This window comes from Thamnophis elegans, chromosome 12 (genome assembly GCF_009769535.1).
Source record: "Thamnophis elegans isolate rThaEle1 chromosome 12, rThaEle1.pri, whole genome shotgun sequence".
In the NCBI taxonomy this organism is placed as follows: Eukaryota; Metazoa; Chordata; class Lepidosauria; order Squamata; family Colubridae; genus Thamnophis; species Thamnophis elegans.
Window position 1 is genome coordinate 219,894 of NC_045552.1, and position 15,204 is coordinate 235,097.

At 59.3% G+C, this 15,204-nt stretch overlaps 2 protein-coding genes across 5 annotated transcripts; both read left to right on the forward strand.

Moving 5' to 3' along the window:
- The first annotated feature begins 432 nt into the window (after positions 1 to 432).
- Positions 433 to 3,104, forward strand: HIPK4 (homeodomain interacting protein kinase 4). Its single transcript, XM_032228621.1, has 2 exons — positions 433 to 2,061; positions 2,922 to 3,104. The coding sequence occupies exons 1-2, from the start codon at positions 433 to 435 to the stop codon at positions 3,102 to 3,104; spliced, it is 1,812 nt and encodes a 603-aa protein (XP_032084512.1).
- A 772-nt stretch (positions 3,105 to 3,876) lies between these two features.
- Positions 3,877 to 15,030, forward strand: PLD3 (phospholipase D family member 3). Of its 4 annotated transcripts, none has more exons than XM_032228242.1 (12): positions 3,877 to 3,996; positions 6,935 to 7,004; positions 7,326 to 7,394; positions 8,009 to 8,259; positions 8,792 to 8,975; positions 9,943 to 10,063; positions 10,221 to 10,348; positions 13,110 to 13,310; positions 13,766 to 13,905; positions 14,032 to 14,197; positions 14,392 to 14,491; positions 14,712 to 15,029. In XM_032228242.1, the coding sequence occupies exons 2-12, from the start codon at positions 6,975 to 6,977 to the stop codon at positions 14,906 to 14,908; spliced, it is 1,587 nt and encodes a 528-aa protein (XP_032084133.1). In that variant the 5' UTR covers positions 3,877 to 3,996; positions 6,935 to 6,974; the 3' UTR covers positions 14,909 to 15,029. The 4 variants fall into 4 exon arrangements, with proteins under 4 accessions (XP_032084133.1, XP_032084129.1, XP_032084131.1 ...); XM_032228238.1 differs by lacking the exon at positions 3,877 to 3,996 and adding an exon at positions 4,224 to 4,324; XM_032228241.1 differs by lacking the exon at positions 3,877 to 3,996 and adding an exon at positions 4,331 to 5,185 and having other exon boundaries at positions 14,712 to 15,030.
- Positions 15,031 to 15,204: the final 174 nt, after the last annotated feature.

The following is a 15,204-nucleotide window of genomic DNA, read 5'->3' on the forward strand; positions in this document are numbered from 1 at the left end:
ACTCGGAACATGAGGATGGGGTGTGGGGTGAAAGAGGGCTTCCTCTGAGAGAGCCACGTCCCTCCGCTCACCGTGGAACATCCATTCCACTCTGCAAACGTCTCTTCAACCCATCCGCTTGCAGTACTCACCCTTGGCTAAAAGGAAGCCTTTGGCTGGCGCCGCGGAGGTGTTCCTTGGGGCCTGCACAGGGCTGCTTCTCCTCCTTGGAGCAGCTCCTGGGAAAGAGCTGTTGGGAGACCCCAGGAGGAGTGGGCTCCCTGCCTCCATAACAGAACTTTCTTCACCTGGCAACTCTGGAACCCGGCTGACTGTTGCATCACCTCCTATTCCGGAGGAGGCTGGGATTCTCTTTGCTCCGCGGCGGCCGGACCTCTCTTTGCAAGAAGCCACTTTGCACCCATCTTTCTGAGCTTGGGCAAGCCCAGGACAATGGTCACAATCGAGTCAGAGTCCGATTTCTATGACGTCTTTGAGATTCTGGGGAAGGGCACGTTTGGGGAGGTGGTGAAGAGCTGGAAACGGAGCACGGGGGAGATGGTCGCCATAAAAATCCTGAAGAATGACTCCTACCGCAGCAGAATCATCAAGAACGAGCTGAAGCTGCTGCAGACCATGTCCGAGGTGGACTCTGAGGAGTCCCACATCGTCCAGTTCCACGAGTTCTTCCACGACGAGCTCAAGTTCTACCTGGTCTTTGAGCTCCTGGAGCAAAACCTCTTCGACTTCCAGAAAGAGCACAACTTCTCCTCGTTGCCGGTCCGGCACATCCGCACAGTGACCACGCAGGTGCTGAGAGCCCTGGCCAAGTTGAAAGAGCTGTCAATCATCCACGCTGATCTAAAGCCGGAGAATATCATGCTGGTGGACCAGGTGAGGTACCCTTTCCGGGTCAAGGTGATTGATTTTGGATCGGCCAGCATCTTCAACGAAGTGCGCTACGTCAAAGAGCCTTACATCCAGTCCCGATTCTACCGGGCCCCAGAAATCTTGCTGGGGCTGCCGTTCTGCGAGAAGCTGGACATGTGGTCCCTGGGCTGCGTGATGGCCGAACTGCACCTCGGCTGGCCCCTCTACCCCGGGAACAATGAGTACGACCAAATCCGATACATCTGTGAGACCCAAGGCATGCCCAGGCCCGCCCTCCTGAACGCAGCCCGAAAGGCCCACCTCTTCTTCAAGAGGAGCCAACACCCTGAGGTGGTGAACTCCTGGCAGCTCAAAACCCCAGCGGAGTATCTGGCTGACACCAAAGTGAAGTCTGTGGAGAGGAGGAAGTACGTGCTCAAGTCCCTGGACCAGATGGAGACGGTGAACGTCCACAAGATGATCTACCCAGACACAGAAGCCCTGGCTGAATACTTTGACCTCCGGAGCATGGTGGAGCTCATCAAACGCATGCTGACCTGGGACTCTCATGAGCGCATCACCCCCAGCGCAGCCCTGAAGCACCCCTACATTTCCACCCAACCCCTGAAGCAGAACTACGACCTCACCCAGTACTACCAGTTCTGCCTGAGAAGCCTCCGGGAATCGCTGCCCAGCCACGCCAAGGCGTCAGAGGAGGAAACGCAACGTTACAGCGCCATGGACGAGGACCGCTTCTACAGTCGGGAGGAAAGCGCCCACGGCATCCAGGGCACTACCAGCCAGATGGACGAGCTCAGCATTGCCGAAGCCAGCCGGGAGGTGCCCCTAAAAGTGTGGGGTGAAGGGCCCAGCGGGGGAGGCTACGATCCCCTCCCGGACCCGGCCGAGGCGGTGGCAAATCGGCACAGAGTGGCCCAGCAGAGCCTCCGGCTGCGCCATGAGCAGGCCCAGCAGGAGCCCATCCCGGCCTACTACCGGAGCCGGCCTGGCAGCCCCAGACACCACAAGGCTTCTCACCACGTGAAGCCAGACCCCACCTTCGAGAACCTGATTCTTCTAGGGCAGTACACCCCAGAGGACCCCCCCAGCTGGGAGAAGGAGAGCAATGCCAGCGCCGCTTCCTTGCCGGAGTCCGGTGCCCGGGAGGAGGCGAGCTACCCCAAAGGCCTTGTCCTCTCGCCCACCACACAGGTAACAAGGAGGGTCCACGGAGGCCACACATTTAAGCAGTGAGCTGGACTCCATAAAACCACAAAGGGTAGAAGCGGATGGGTGGCTTGACAAAGGAGCGTAGGCAACGGCTGAGGACAGGGCCTCAAAGGAGGACTGAGTCAGACATGAGACGGTCTGCAGTACCCCCTCCACACCAATACTGTCGCTTCGGGGGTTGGCTCTCTCCTTTCTCCTAGGCCACCCATGAAGCTGCCTCAGTGTCCCAAGTACACGGCGGTCTTGGCACGTGCTCACACCCCTCCTGAGCAGCATCTCTGGGGAAGAATGCTCAGCCCCTCCCCACCGTCCATGCAGGTCCAGCTCAGGAGCCCATCACCAAAGCCAAGAGGGGGCACTGGTGGTCCTAGCCCGTCAGGCTCCCCCCAGCCCACCCCCGGTGGGCTTGCGGGGAGTTATGGGAGCAGTGGCACTCGTGGCAGGCTGCAAAGGCAGCCACAGAATCTGCAATTCCAGGCTCAGAATGGACCTCGGGGAAAAGGAACATACCACAGCCACCCTGAGGGGGGTCTCGTGTTGGACTGTTCATGCACCCCCCCCCCATTTATGGCCTTTGCCGCTCCCATCTTCCATGAAGCTGGGCAAAGTGCCCTCTTCCCAGCAGACCAGCCCGGCCCTTCCTGGTTTGCAGAGGGGGGCGGGTGGGTGGAAGCCAATCAATCTTGGCGAGATGGTGAAGAAGAGGAAGATGATGCAAAACCCCTTCCAGGAACCCAGGCACCCCCCAGCCGCCCCTCCGATTCTGCCCGGGGCCTTGCCCAGAGTCCTTCGGCCCCTCCCCGGGCCCCCTCCCCCAGTAACGCTCTGTTTCTCTTTGGCAGCTAGGCCAGTCGGAAGCCTTTGAACCGGCCGTGCCGTTGCCTGGGCCCAACCCCTGGCTGCCCAGCGAGGACTGGCTGGCTGAACACAGCATGGAAAGAGTCCCGCTCAAGGCCGTGCTGCACGCCCCCCGGAACCGCCACCCGCTGCAGCCCTACCTGCAACACGTGGCCAGCCACCACTAGCTCCGGACCCTTGGCCAGGGAGAGGGCCGGCGCAGCGGAGAGACGGCCCCCCGAGGCCCGGACAGATACCTTTCTAGACATTAAATATATAGACTGTTCCTCGCTGCCAAGGCCCACTTCCTTAATAAACGCCATCTTGCTGTTACTGAGCTGTACGGAGCCCTGAGGGCAGCCAAGGCAGACCCCGCTGGGGAGGGGGAGTTTGTGACAGAGTTGGGGGGCTCTTAGCAACCACAGTCAGCCCACTGGTCTTTCCGGGAGCCGAGGGCACCACACCCAGGCCACACCGACTCCCCCGAGTGTCCAGGTGGCACCGGACCTGTTGCATCGTTAATAAACTCATTATCATTTGCAGACTGATTTGAGGGCATGTTTGTCCAGGGACTCTCCAGGCTTCCGCCCTGACCTGCCTGCTGACCCCCACCTCTGCTGGTGACCCCCACGCATGGCTCCCCAGGGAACGCCAGGCTGCACCCAGGGGCTTGGAGGGAGGGAGCCCAAGGCGGCAGGGAAAGCCCACCTGGGAGGGGAGGGTCGCACCACCTGAGCCTCCTCTCCCAGGGTCCTGCGGGAGGAGGAGGGGGGGGCTTTTGCAGGAAGGTTTTCGAAGGTTGCGTCCAGCCCCCTCCCACCCGGAGCGCTGGCAAGCAGCCTTCTTACGAGCGGCCTTCGAGGGCTGCGGGGCGTTTCGGGACTGGCCCGGGGACACCGGGCGGGCCGGTCGTCCCGTGGGCCAATAGCCGAAGAAGTCAGGAACGGTGCCCCCCCCCCCTCCCCGACCGCCCCCAGCGCAAGGAGCCAAAGAGCCGCAGCGCGGCGCTGCCCCCTCGAGTCGCTCCGGCTCTTTGTGGCCTCGCGGCCGACCGTCAACCTGGGCGCGGAAGCCAAGCAGGTATCGGCGGCCGCGGCGCCGCACTGCAACTCCCAGGATTCCCGATGAGCGGGAGGGGTCAGGGCGGGGGGGGGGCAGTGGAGGCGGGCCGGACGGAACGGCTCTCCCGCCGCCTCCCCTCCGCGCCCCACCCGGGAAAGGCGCCGCCGGGACGACTCCTGGGAGCCGCTTGCAGCGCGGCTGGGCGGGGGGGGGGGGGTGGGCGGGGGTCTTGGCTCCCGGAGGGAGGGAACCAGCCTGGGCGCGGGCGGGCGGGGCTTGGCTGCTCCGGGCGGGGCGAGCGAGCGATCCGGCGCATCAGGCTGCCTGGGAAGCCCAGCTGTCGGCGGTAGGTGCGGGGCGGGCCCGGGGACGAGCAGAAGCGGGGGTCGCGTTGCGTGGCAGCCGCCCCCGAGTCCGCCGCTCCGTGGGCAGCGCCGGGCCCCGCGGGAGGAGCGCGGCGTCCAGCTGCCGGCGGGCGCTTTGGCTCCGGCTCTGCCTGCCTTTCCCGTCTGCCTCCCCGCCGGAGCCGGAGCGCGGAGAGCCCCGGGAGGGCAGCCGGGCCGAGCAAGGAGCTCCCGCCGCCTCTCCGTCCCCCTGGCGAGGCGGTGGGAGGGACGCTCTTGCCGCGGCTGCCTTGGCTCCGGCCCATTTGGCGAGGGCGGGCACGCTCGGAACCGGCCGGGGAAGTCGGGCTGGCGCGGCGTCTGCAAGGGAGGGAGCTCCGGCCGGCGTCGGATGCGGAGTCCCTGGCGGAGCCGCTCGGCCGGAGCGGCCTTTTGAGAAGGCGCTTCCCCCCCCCCCCGCCGGCGCCGCCGCCGCCGCCTTCCCTCCAGGGCTGCTTCGGGGAGCCTTGGGAAGAGCTGCCCTTCATGGCCGCCAAGTCCCCCCCTGGGCCTGCACTGGGAAGTATAGGAGCTTTGCGGCCTGCTTGGCCTTTGCCAGGTGGGATCACCAGGAGCCCTTGGCGGATGCTCAGCTTTCCCTTTGGCCCAGAACGGGGCCTTTCCTCTGAGGGCGGTTGGCACCTGCAAAAGAAGCCTCCAAGGAGGGACGGGGCCTAGCTCTGCAGAGGCCCCTTGCTTCCCTCCCTTGTTAACTGCCCTCGCCACATGCTTGGCACAAGCAGCCTCTTCCGCCACTCCTTGGCATTCAGTCCTCCTTTGAACCAAAGGTGCGTCCTTGGGATTAACTGCATTTCGGAGTGCCGGTGAGTAGAAGGGGGGCTGCAGCTGCCTTCCTGGTGCGCTGCCATTGCGGCTCTGGCATCTGCTTGTCCTGGCGATGGTGGTGGGCATCATCCTTTGAGTGCCCCCTCCTCCTCTGGGGCCAGAAGGGTGGTCCGATCTTTGCAATAATGAAGGGCAACACTTTTGAGTGGGGACAGAGCCCCAGTCCAGCCCTGGACGTTACGCTAACCTAAGGATCCAATGGCCTTCCTCTGCTCTGCCCCCCCAGAGGCCCACTTCCTCCCCGCACACTCACCTCGGAAGGGGCCCCCCAGGATTCCTGCCCAGGTTTTTGCCATCTGCGGAGCAGCCTGCCAGCCTTGCCAGGCCTGTGGGTGTCTTCTCGGGCCCGGTTGCCCCTCCTTGGTAGCACCGCATTCAAAGCTCAACCTCCTCCCTTCCCAAAGGGCTTCTGTGACCAAAGTGCTCAGGGAGGGGCTTTGAAAAGCCTCCAGCAGGAGTCCCCCCCCCCACCTGACACCCTTTCCTATTGGCCCCGGCCACTGTGACCCCGGGTGGGCACAGAGCCCTCTTTCTTTTTAAAAATTTATATATGTGTATATATATATATATATATATTTGTTATATTTATGCTGATAAATAAATAAAGGGAGACTAGTATAGATCTATTTCAAGCTATTTAGCTCTCATCAGCTAGCCACACCCTTGTTGGGAATCGAACCTGTGCTCTATTGCCTCTTAGACAGATGTGTTAACCATTGAGCTACACAGCTCGACTCCTTATCAGCCAGCCAGGGTGAGAGGTATATATATTTAAAGTCACAACCCCTGGTATGCCCAAATATGGGAGGAAGGTCACACTTCCACCATCACTGGTTCACATTTAACATAGCTAAATGTTTCGCTGCCATTGAGCATTATACATTCAGATTACCATTAATATTATTTCATTTGTAACAATCCTTATTTCCTTAAATTCATAATTATCTATCAAATAACAAAAAGTCTTTGAACTATTATAGAATCACCTATCTCTAAAGAGAAAAAGCGAAGATTGGGACAAAGTATTCCCATTGGTTTATAATAAAGCATTCATATTTTCAACTGGCGATAATGTCTCCAATCGTCCAGACTTCCAAGAGTGGTTTCCCATTATTAATTATTCGTCCATATAGTAGTTAAGTATTTCAATTCATGTATATATCAGTTATTCACATCATCATTAATCTGTTTAATATACAAAGGTCTTTCTAATGTGAAATGGTCGCTACATACAATGATACCAAAGTATTCAAATTATCCCACTCTTATACATTAAAAAAAAAAAAATTGTCCTTTATATATCATATAAGTAGTACTCTCTATTATAACAGGAAAAATAAAAAAGACAAAAAGTAAAAAGTTATTAGAACATAAGTAAACAGTTTCATTCCCAGGTTTTTTTTATCTAACCATTGGTAAAACAAATCCCACACTTTATAATATTGCTCATCCTCTCGTTCTCTAATTTCAAATGTAAGCTTACTCATTTCGGCACATTCCATTGTTTTCCAAATAGTTTCCTCCTGAGATGGCACTTTCTCGTTTTTCCAATTTTTGGCAGATACAATCCTAGCAGCTGTTAAAATATTCACGATCAGATATTTCAAGTCCTTGTTGTCTCTTTCTGGAGTTATTCCCAATAGAAAGAGTTCCGGTTTTAAATCTACATGTTCACGTATCATTTTCTCCAATACCAGCCGTGCCTCTTTCCTCATGTGCCCCTGCAGGTTCCTGGAGGCTCTTTCCCACTCGGGAGGATCTGAGCAAATGAAGCCCCCGGCCCCCGCGTACCAGAAGGTGAAATCTCTCGGCCACACCAGGGATGCGGTTGTGCTGGGTTGGGTTCTCTTGCCTGCAGGTTGACGATGCCCAAGGGGCCCCACTGCTAATCTGCGGGGGGGGGGGGGGCAAAGTCCCTGCAGCCCCTTCCCCAAGCAAATGCGGCTGCTGAGCCTGTAGAGCTTCTCTTTGCTTGATGAAAGCCGAGGGATCTTCAGAGCTTTCCTGGGGGGGTCCGGCCGGCCCGTCTCCGTGCCAGGAGCTGGGAGTGGCTCTGTTCCTGCTGCCCTGTGGCTTCTTCCTGAGGGTGGGAAATCTTTTTGTGCTCCTTCCTCACAGCTGAAGGCGCCGGAGAGCCCTCGGGAGCTGCTGCCCCTGGCCGAGCAGCTGGGCCAGACTCTGCACCAGGTGGGTCTTACACCTGCGGTGGCATCTCTCTTCTGGCTTTCAATGGGAGGCCCAAAGAAAGAGAGGCATTAAGCCCAGCCAGTCCTGCAGTCAGGCCACACCAGGAGCTCCCAGGAAGGAAGGCTAAAACCATTTTGCTTGAGGGCAGCTAGGATCCTGCCAGTCTGCTTGTGCTGAGCCCCCTTCCTTTGAAGGGTTTGAGCTCCTCCCACAAGTCCTCTCCCCCCCCCCCCTCTCGTTCTGGGCTTTCAAATGCTTCGGCCCCTTTTGCCTGGGAAAGACCAGCTCGTCTCTCCATCTTCCTTGCTCGCTTCACCTGCTCCCTTCTCCACTGGCTATTGGTCCTGAGCAAGGGCACCAGCAACCTGTTTGGGCGGCCTGCAAGCTGGGTTTCCCTCCCCAGAGTCGAGGGGGCCTGAGCAGCGGTTGGGCTGCTTCCAGACATTGCTGGGCTGGTCAGCAGGCATCGAACGGCTCTGCTTGTCCTCAAGAGTTTCCCAGCAATGAAAGCAAAGCAGCGAGAGCCCGCCAGGCCGCTACCCCCCCCCCCTCCCAGATTGTGGACATGGGTATTTGTGGCTCATGTGATGCTGAGCTCCCCTCTTTCTCTGCAGTTCCATGGCTCTGCACTGGGGAGGCCCTGCCACAGCCCTGTCTCCGGGCTGCGTCCTGCAGAGCCGCCCAGGCGATCCGCATCCCTCCTGCCCTGGGACTTCCAGTGCTTGCTAGTGACGGCCATCTTGTCCACTGTGCTAGTGGTGACCCTGGTGGTCCACTCCTTCTTCTTTCCCCTGCACGGTTTGGCCGCATTAGGACACGTGGCATCGGCCCCACACGTGGATCACAGGTGCAGCGACTCCTGCAGGTATGAATTCTGCTTGTGACTTTCTTGAACTCTGGCTTCGGGCAGAGGGACGTCACGCCGTGGCCTGCTGCAAATGTCCTTTCTCCAGCAGGAAAGGTTGTGGTTTTGCTCAGTCTTCGGTTCTGTTGGGCCTTTGTCCACTTGCAGACGCGGGTGGTCCTTCCAGGAAAAAGGGGGTCCGGTCGCATGAAAGTCCGGGCAAGGGGCCTGGGAGAGGAGTGGGGACTCTGCCAGAACCGCCTTGCCTCACTAGGATCCTCCTGGAAAAACACAGGGGGTGTATAGCAGCGCCTGCACCCCCTGCTTGCAGGCCAAAAGCCCACTAGCCCCATAGCACCCCCCCTCACGCAGTAGAGTAGGGCAGTGCCCAGAGAGAAGGCTGGGAGACTCTGCTGCTGCTGCTGGCTAAGGAGTAAAATCCCCGAATGCCTTCCTGGGGCACCGTAGGTGTTATGGGGCTTCCCGGCTCAGTGAGTCTGCAATGTGATGTGAGACCCTTGTGGGAGAGGGAAACACCCGATTGTTCCCCCAGGAGTGTGCTGGTGGAGAGCATCCCTGAGGGAGTGACCTACGATGACAACAGCACAGCCGGCCCTTCCACCTTTGAGACTTGGCAAAGCCTTCTGAGAAACGCCAGGCGCTCGGTGGACATTGCCTCTTTCTACTGGACTCTCAGCAACCAGGACACCCACACCCAGGATCCTTCAGCCAGCCAGGTGAGGGGAGGAGCGTGGAAGTCCCGGGCTCGTCTCCATGGAAGGCGAGGGTCACGCATGGAGGAGGGATCGAGCCCAAGGGCAGGTTCTGAATCCCGTGGCTCAGCAGGTGATCTGGGGCAGAAATGGGCCCTTAGCTTCATCCAGAGTTCACGAGGGCAGGGCAGGGACCAACGCATGGAGGCTTTACAGAGGGAGATCCAGGCTTGGATTAAGGAGAATTTCCTGGCTGTGAGAACTATTACAGTGGGGGTTAGCCAGCTTCCTGGAGTCATGAGGGTTTTCAAGTAATGGTCTAGGTCCCTGTCTAAGGTCCCTGCCCCGGGCAGCTGGCTGACTAGAAGACTCCAAAGGCCCCCTCACAGCCTCCGTGATCTACCACTCCCTGGCGTTGGGCTTAGAGTGGCCCCTTCTTCAGAGATCTATAGAGTCTTCCAACCTCCAGAGTTTTCTTAGGTGTGTGGCATGCATTGGCTGCTAAGACCGGGGTGGGGTGGGGGGGCTCTGGGGCGGACAAGGCCAAGAGGCAGATGCTGATTAGCACATGGATCTGGCCAAACCCACATGAAACAGGCAGCTAATTGCACAGGCGTGGAGCCACGCGCGGCTTTGCCGTCTGTCAAAGCTCCCTTTGAGGGCAGTGGAACATCCATTGGTTCAGGCTTTGGTTACGGGGGGAGAGCAAAGAGCCTCCCTCACTTTGACGGCTGTCCAAGGAATGGAGAGAACAGCCGTGTGCGGCTCTCAGGGGAGAAAGCAAGGCCAGCATCAAACAACGAGGGGGCTTTGCTCCACTGGCCCAGGCTTTGTCCGAGGGTCCATCGGGGATCGAGCCAGGGCTGGTTGGTAGCATGTGGGGTATCACATGTCCCCTCGGCGAGACGGCCTCCTGGGAAGGAAGAGGGTTTCCTTCCTGCTCACCCCATCCCCGTCAGCTCTCTGCTGCCTGCTTTTGCTCTCCCACCAGGGGCAGGAAATACTGGATGAACTGCTGCATGCTACCAGTCGAGGGATTGCACTGCGGATAGCAGTCAACCCGCCTTCTGCCCGGATGCCCAGTACCGACCTTCAGCTCCTGGAGAAGAGCGGTGAGTTTTCGCCACACCAGGCTCAAGTCAGTTAGAGGGGAGCTGCGGCTGCTGGCGGCTCTGGGTCTGCCTGGCCCCTAATTAGGGCAGAGAAGATGCTGGGCCCGTGGCCCAAAGGAGCCCAGAGCAACCGTGGCCTTTGCTTCTCAACACCCAGGGGCCCAGATTCGCCAGGTGGACTTACCCAGGCTGACCCGGGGAGTCCTGCACGCCAAATTCTGGATTGTGGACCAGCTACACATTTATCTTGGCAGTGCAAATATGGACTGGCGTGCCCTTACCCAGGTAATGCCCTCTTGCTCAGCCTGCCTGGCCTTCCCTCGCTCAAACCTTGGGGCTCCCAGTGAGGGTTTTAGGCGTCTCCTCTAGGGACGCTCCGTGGGCATCCTCCGTCCCTCAGCGGAGGCTTTCTAAAGAAGGCAGGCTGCCTGGCACCGGCAGGCTAAACCAACCAGCTGCCCCAACAAAGTCGTTGCTTTATGGCTTGGAATGCTGGAAGCCATTTAGTCATTTTAGTCATTTATTAAGATTTATAGGCCGCCCTTTTCCCTGAGGGGACTCAGGGCGGCTTACAATCACGGGGAAGGGGGTGCAATATCAAAAAACAAACAAAATGTGAACAAAAGAAAAATAATAAAACACAACTTTCATTCAACAGTCAACACTCGGGCGGGTAAATTGGGAACCTATCCCCAGGCCTGATGGGAGAGCCAGGTCTTGAGGGCTGCGCGAAAGGTCTGGATGGTGGTGAGGGTGCGGATCTCGACGGGGAGATCGTTCCACAGGGTCGGAGCTGCAACAGAAAAGGCTCTCCTCCGTGTAGTCGCCAGTCGACATTGACTGGCGGATGGGATTCGGAGGAGGCCCAGTCTGTGCGATCTAATCGGTCGGAGGGAGGTAATCGGCAGAAGGCGGTCTCTCAAGTACCCAGATCCACTACCATGGAGTGCTTTAAAGGTGGTCATCAGTACCCTGAAGTGCACCCGGAGACCGACAGGTAGCCAGTGCAGCTCGCGGAGGATAGGTGTAACGTGGGCGAACCGCGGTGCGCCCACTATCACTCGCGCGGCTGCATTCTGGACTAACTGCAGTCGCCGGATGCACTTCAAGGGCAACCCCATGTAGAGCCCATTGCAGTATTCCAGCCTAGAGATCACAAGGGCTCGAGTGATTGTTGCGAGAGCCTCCCGGTTTAGGTAGGGCCGCAACTGGCGGACCAGGCGAACCTGGGCAAATGCCCCCCCTGGTCACAGCTGACAACTGGTGGTCAAAAGTCAGCTGTGGATCCAGGAGGACTCCTAAGTTGCGGACCCTATCTGAGGGGTATAAAATTTGACCCCCCAGCCTAAGTGTTGGAACATTAGCCAAATTGTTGGGAGGGAAACACAACAGCCACTCGGTCTTGTCCGGGTTGAGTACCAGTTTGTTAGCGCTCATCCAGTTCTTAACGGCCTCAAGACCCCGGTTCATCACGTCCACCGCTTCATTGAGTTGGCACGGGGCGGACAGATACAGTTGCGTATCGTCCGCATATTGGTGGTATTTTATCCCGTGCCTCCGAATGATCTCGCCCAGCGGTTTCATGTATATGTTAAATAGTAGGGGGGATAAGACCGACCCCTGCGGCACCCCACATGTTAGGGGCCTCAGGGACGATCTCTGCCCCCCGACCAACACCGACTGCGACCTGTCCGAGAGGTAGGAGGAGAACCACTGCAAAACAGTGCCTCCCACCCCCACCTCCCGCAGTCGTCGCAGAAGGATACCATGGTCGATGGTATCGAAAGCCGCTGAGAGGTCAAGGAGAACCAGGATGGACGCATAGCCTCCATCTCTGGCCCTCCAGAGATCATCGGTCAATGCGACCAAAGCGGTTTCTGTGCTGTAACCAGGTCTGAAGCCGGACTGGAAGGGGTCAAGATAACTAGCTTCCTCCAAGGCCCGTTGAAGCTGGAAGGCCACCACCTTCTCCACAACCTTCCCAATAAAGGGGAGGTTGGAGACAGGACGAAAGTTGTTTAAAATGGCTGGATCCAAGGATGGTTTCTTCAGGAGGGGTCTCACCACCGCCGTTTTGAGTACGGCGGGGAAGTGCCCCTCCCGAAGGGAGGCGGTCACGACCGCCTGGATCCAGCCATGTGTCACCTCCCTGCTGTTGGCAACCAGCCATGAGGGACACGGGTCCAGAATGCAGGTGGAGGCACTTACAGCTCGAATGGCCTTGTCCACATCCCCAGAGGCAACATCCTGGAACTCAACCCAGAGATGATTTGCCAAGTAATCCTCCTGTGTCTCGGCTGGATCTACTGCGGTGGAGTCCAAGTCCGACCGGAACCGAGCTACTTTGTCCGCCAAGAACTGAGCATAGTCCTCAGCCCTACCCTGCAAGGGGTCTCCCGCATCCCTCCTATTAAGGAGGGAGCGGGTTATCCTAAACAGGGCGGCTGGGCGTGACTCGGCGGACGCTACCAAGGCGGAGATGTGTGATCTTTTGGCAGCTCTTAATGCCCGAACGTAGTCCTTGGTGCAGGTAGTCAGAAGTGCTCGGTTCGCCTCGGACTTATCGGACCTCCACAGGTGCTCTAGGCATCTCCTCCGGCGTTTCTTCTCCCGGAGCTCCTCGGTGAACCAAGGAGGTCTCCGGGATCCACTGACCCGGAGGGGCCGTAGTGGCGCAATCCGATCAAGAGACTCCGACGCCGCCGAATGCCAGGCGGCAACCAGAGTCTCCGCCGAACTGTGGGCGAGAGTATCAGGAATAACCCCAAGCTCCGTCTGGAACCTCAACGGGTCCATAAGTCACCTGGGGCGGAACCACCTGGTCGGTTCCTCCTCCCTACGGTGGGGGTTTGGCCTCCGGAAGTCAAGCCTCAGTAGGCAGTGGTCTGACCCTTTATGGCTTGGAATGCTGGAAGCCAAGGTGGCGTCTTGGGGTTTTGAGTCCTTTGGAAGAACATCGCTGGGTGCACCTTTTGAATTACGGGCTGCAGCTCCTTGTGTCCCATGTGGGGGCAGGAGAGCAGCCAATTCTCCTCTCTGACGCCAGGTGAAGGAGCTCGGGGCAGCCGTCTACAACTGCAGCTGTCTGGCCCAGGACCTGGGGAAGATGTTTGAGGCGTACTGGACCCTCGGGCTGCCGAATGCCACCATACCATCCCCCTGGCCGGCCAATTACTCCACCACCTACAACAAGGAGACGCCCCTGGAGCTGCGGCTGAACGGCACAGAGGCTGCCGTCTACTTTTCGGTAAGAACCCGTGTGTGGAGATGGTACAGTGCTTTGTTCCAAGCAGCTGCCAGGTTGCGTGCGGGACCCTCCGGTCACCCTCAGTGGGAGAAACGTCTTCCCCAAGGGGCAAAAAGGGTGGTTTCTGCTAAGAGGCTTCAGCAGGAAGAACAGCCGGCCCTTCCGGTGCATTGGGGTTCCCCCCAGCCTTCCCCATGCCCAAGCAGAGGCAGGAGACGCAGCTGGATTGCTCCTGCCCTGGGAAAAACCCAACACGCCCCCCCCCCCCTTTGGCCAGATGAGAGGGCCTCTTTCCCCAGTGCCCGGCAGACCAGGCTCCCAGCCAGACTTGGCCCTTGGAGAGGGGCTGGGAGGCGCTGAATGGGGCGGGATGCCTGCTGCCTTCCAGGACAGACTCTGCCTGCTTTGCTAAGAGGATCCTGATGTTGGGGTGGGGGCTCTTTTGTGCTGCCCAGAGTGCTCCCCCAGCCCTGTGTGCCTCCGGGAGGACGGAGGATCTCCAGTCCCTGCTGAGCATCATCGACGGGGCCCAGGAGTTTGTCTACGTGGCTGTGATGAGTTACTTGCCCACCATGGAGTTCTCCCACCCCAGGAGGTAAATCGGAGGAAGCAGCAGTGGGGGGGAGACATCACCCCAAGCACCTGAGGAGGAGGCGCCCTCCCTCCCAGCAGAAGTTGGTCACTTCCGACTCTGTCCTTCTGACCCTGCCGTCCTCCTCAGGTTCTGGCCGGCCATCGATGACCACTTCCGGAAGGTGGTCTACGAGAAGAGAATCCGACTCCGCCTCCTGGTCGGCTGCTGGGGACACTCCAAGCCAAACATGTTCCCCTTCCTGCGCTCCTTGGCGGCCCTGCAGGACAACCGCACCCACTGCAGCCTGGAAGTGGTAAGGGGCCCCCATGGCGTCTCGGCCTTCCCGAAATGAGGGGGGGTCCGCCTGCTCCTTCCAGTCTCTGGGAGTTGCTCTGGGGCTGAGCGAGGAGCCAGGCGTGGGGGGGGTGTCCCCCCACCCGTCCAACAAGGCCCCTCCCTCCTCGCCCATCTATCTGCAAGTGCCCCTCCTCCGACTTGCCTCCCCAGCGGCTCTTTGTGGTGCCTGCAAATGAGACACAGGCCAAGATCCCCTACGCCAGAGTGAACCACAGCAAGTTCATGGTTACAGACAAGGTGGCTTACATTGGTGAGTAGGGAGGGCTCTGGTCAGCGCAGGCTGGGAAGGCCTGGGGGGAGTGGGGGGTGGTGGAAGCGGTGGCAGCCTGGCAAGAAAAGGAGCTTCTCTTCGGGGGGGGGGGGGTGGAGGAGGTTGCAAAGAGAAAGGGCTGCTGGTCCCACCTCGGAGGGCTTGTGTCTTTATGGGGGGGGGGGTGTTCCCTGGTAACCTCACCTGCCCCTCCCCGCAGGAACCTCCAACTGGTCCGGGGACTACTTCCTGCATACGGCGGGCTCTGCCCTGGTGGTGGCTCAGAGGCCGGGCGGGGACCAGACCACCCTCCGGGAGCAGCTGCAGCGCGTCTTCGAGCGGGACTGGCACTCCAGATACAGCCGCCAGCTGGACCCCCGGGGCCAGGGGGCGGAGGCCCTCTGCAGCGCCCGCTAGAGCCCCGCCTGGCGGCCCGAGGGAAGCAGCCTTCGCCCCCAGCGCCCCCCAACCACGGCGCTGGGCAGGGGGAGGGCGGGGCTCAGAGGTGGGGAGGGGTTCCGCTGGTTCAGCTGCTTTGGGGGGAGGGGAGGGGCCAGACTTGGGGCGGGGGGGGGGCCACGACACTTCCTCCTGGATCCCCTCCCCCCCCCCCCCCCCCCCCGGTCTAGGCCCGGATTCGGGCGATTAAAGGCTCCTTTCCAGCCTCTCTCCGTCTCGTCTCGTCTCTTGCTCTCTCCGTGGCGAAGGCGACG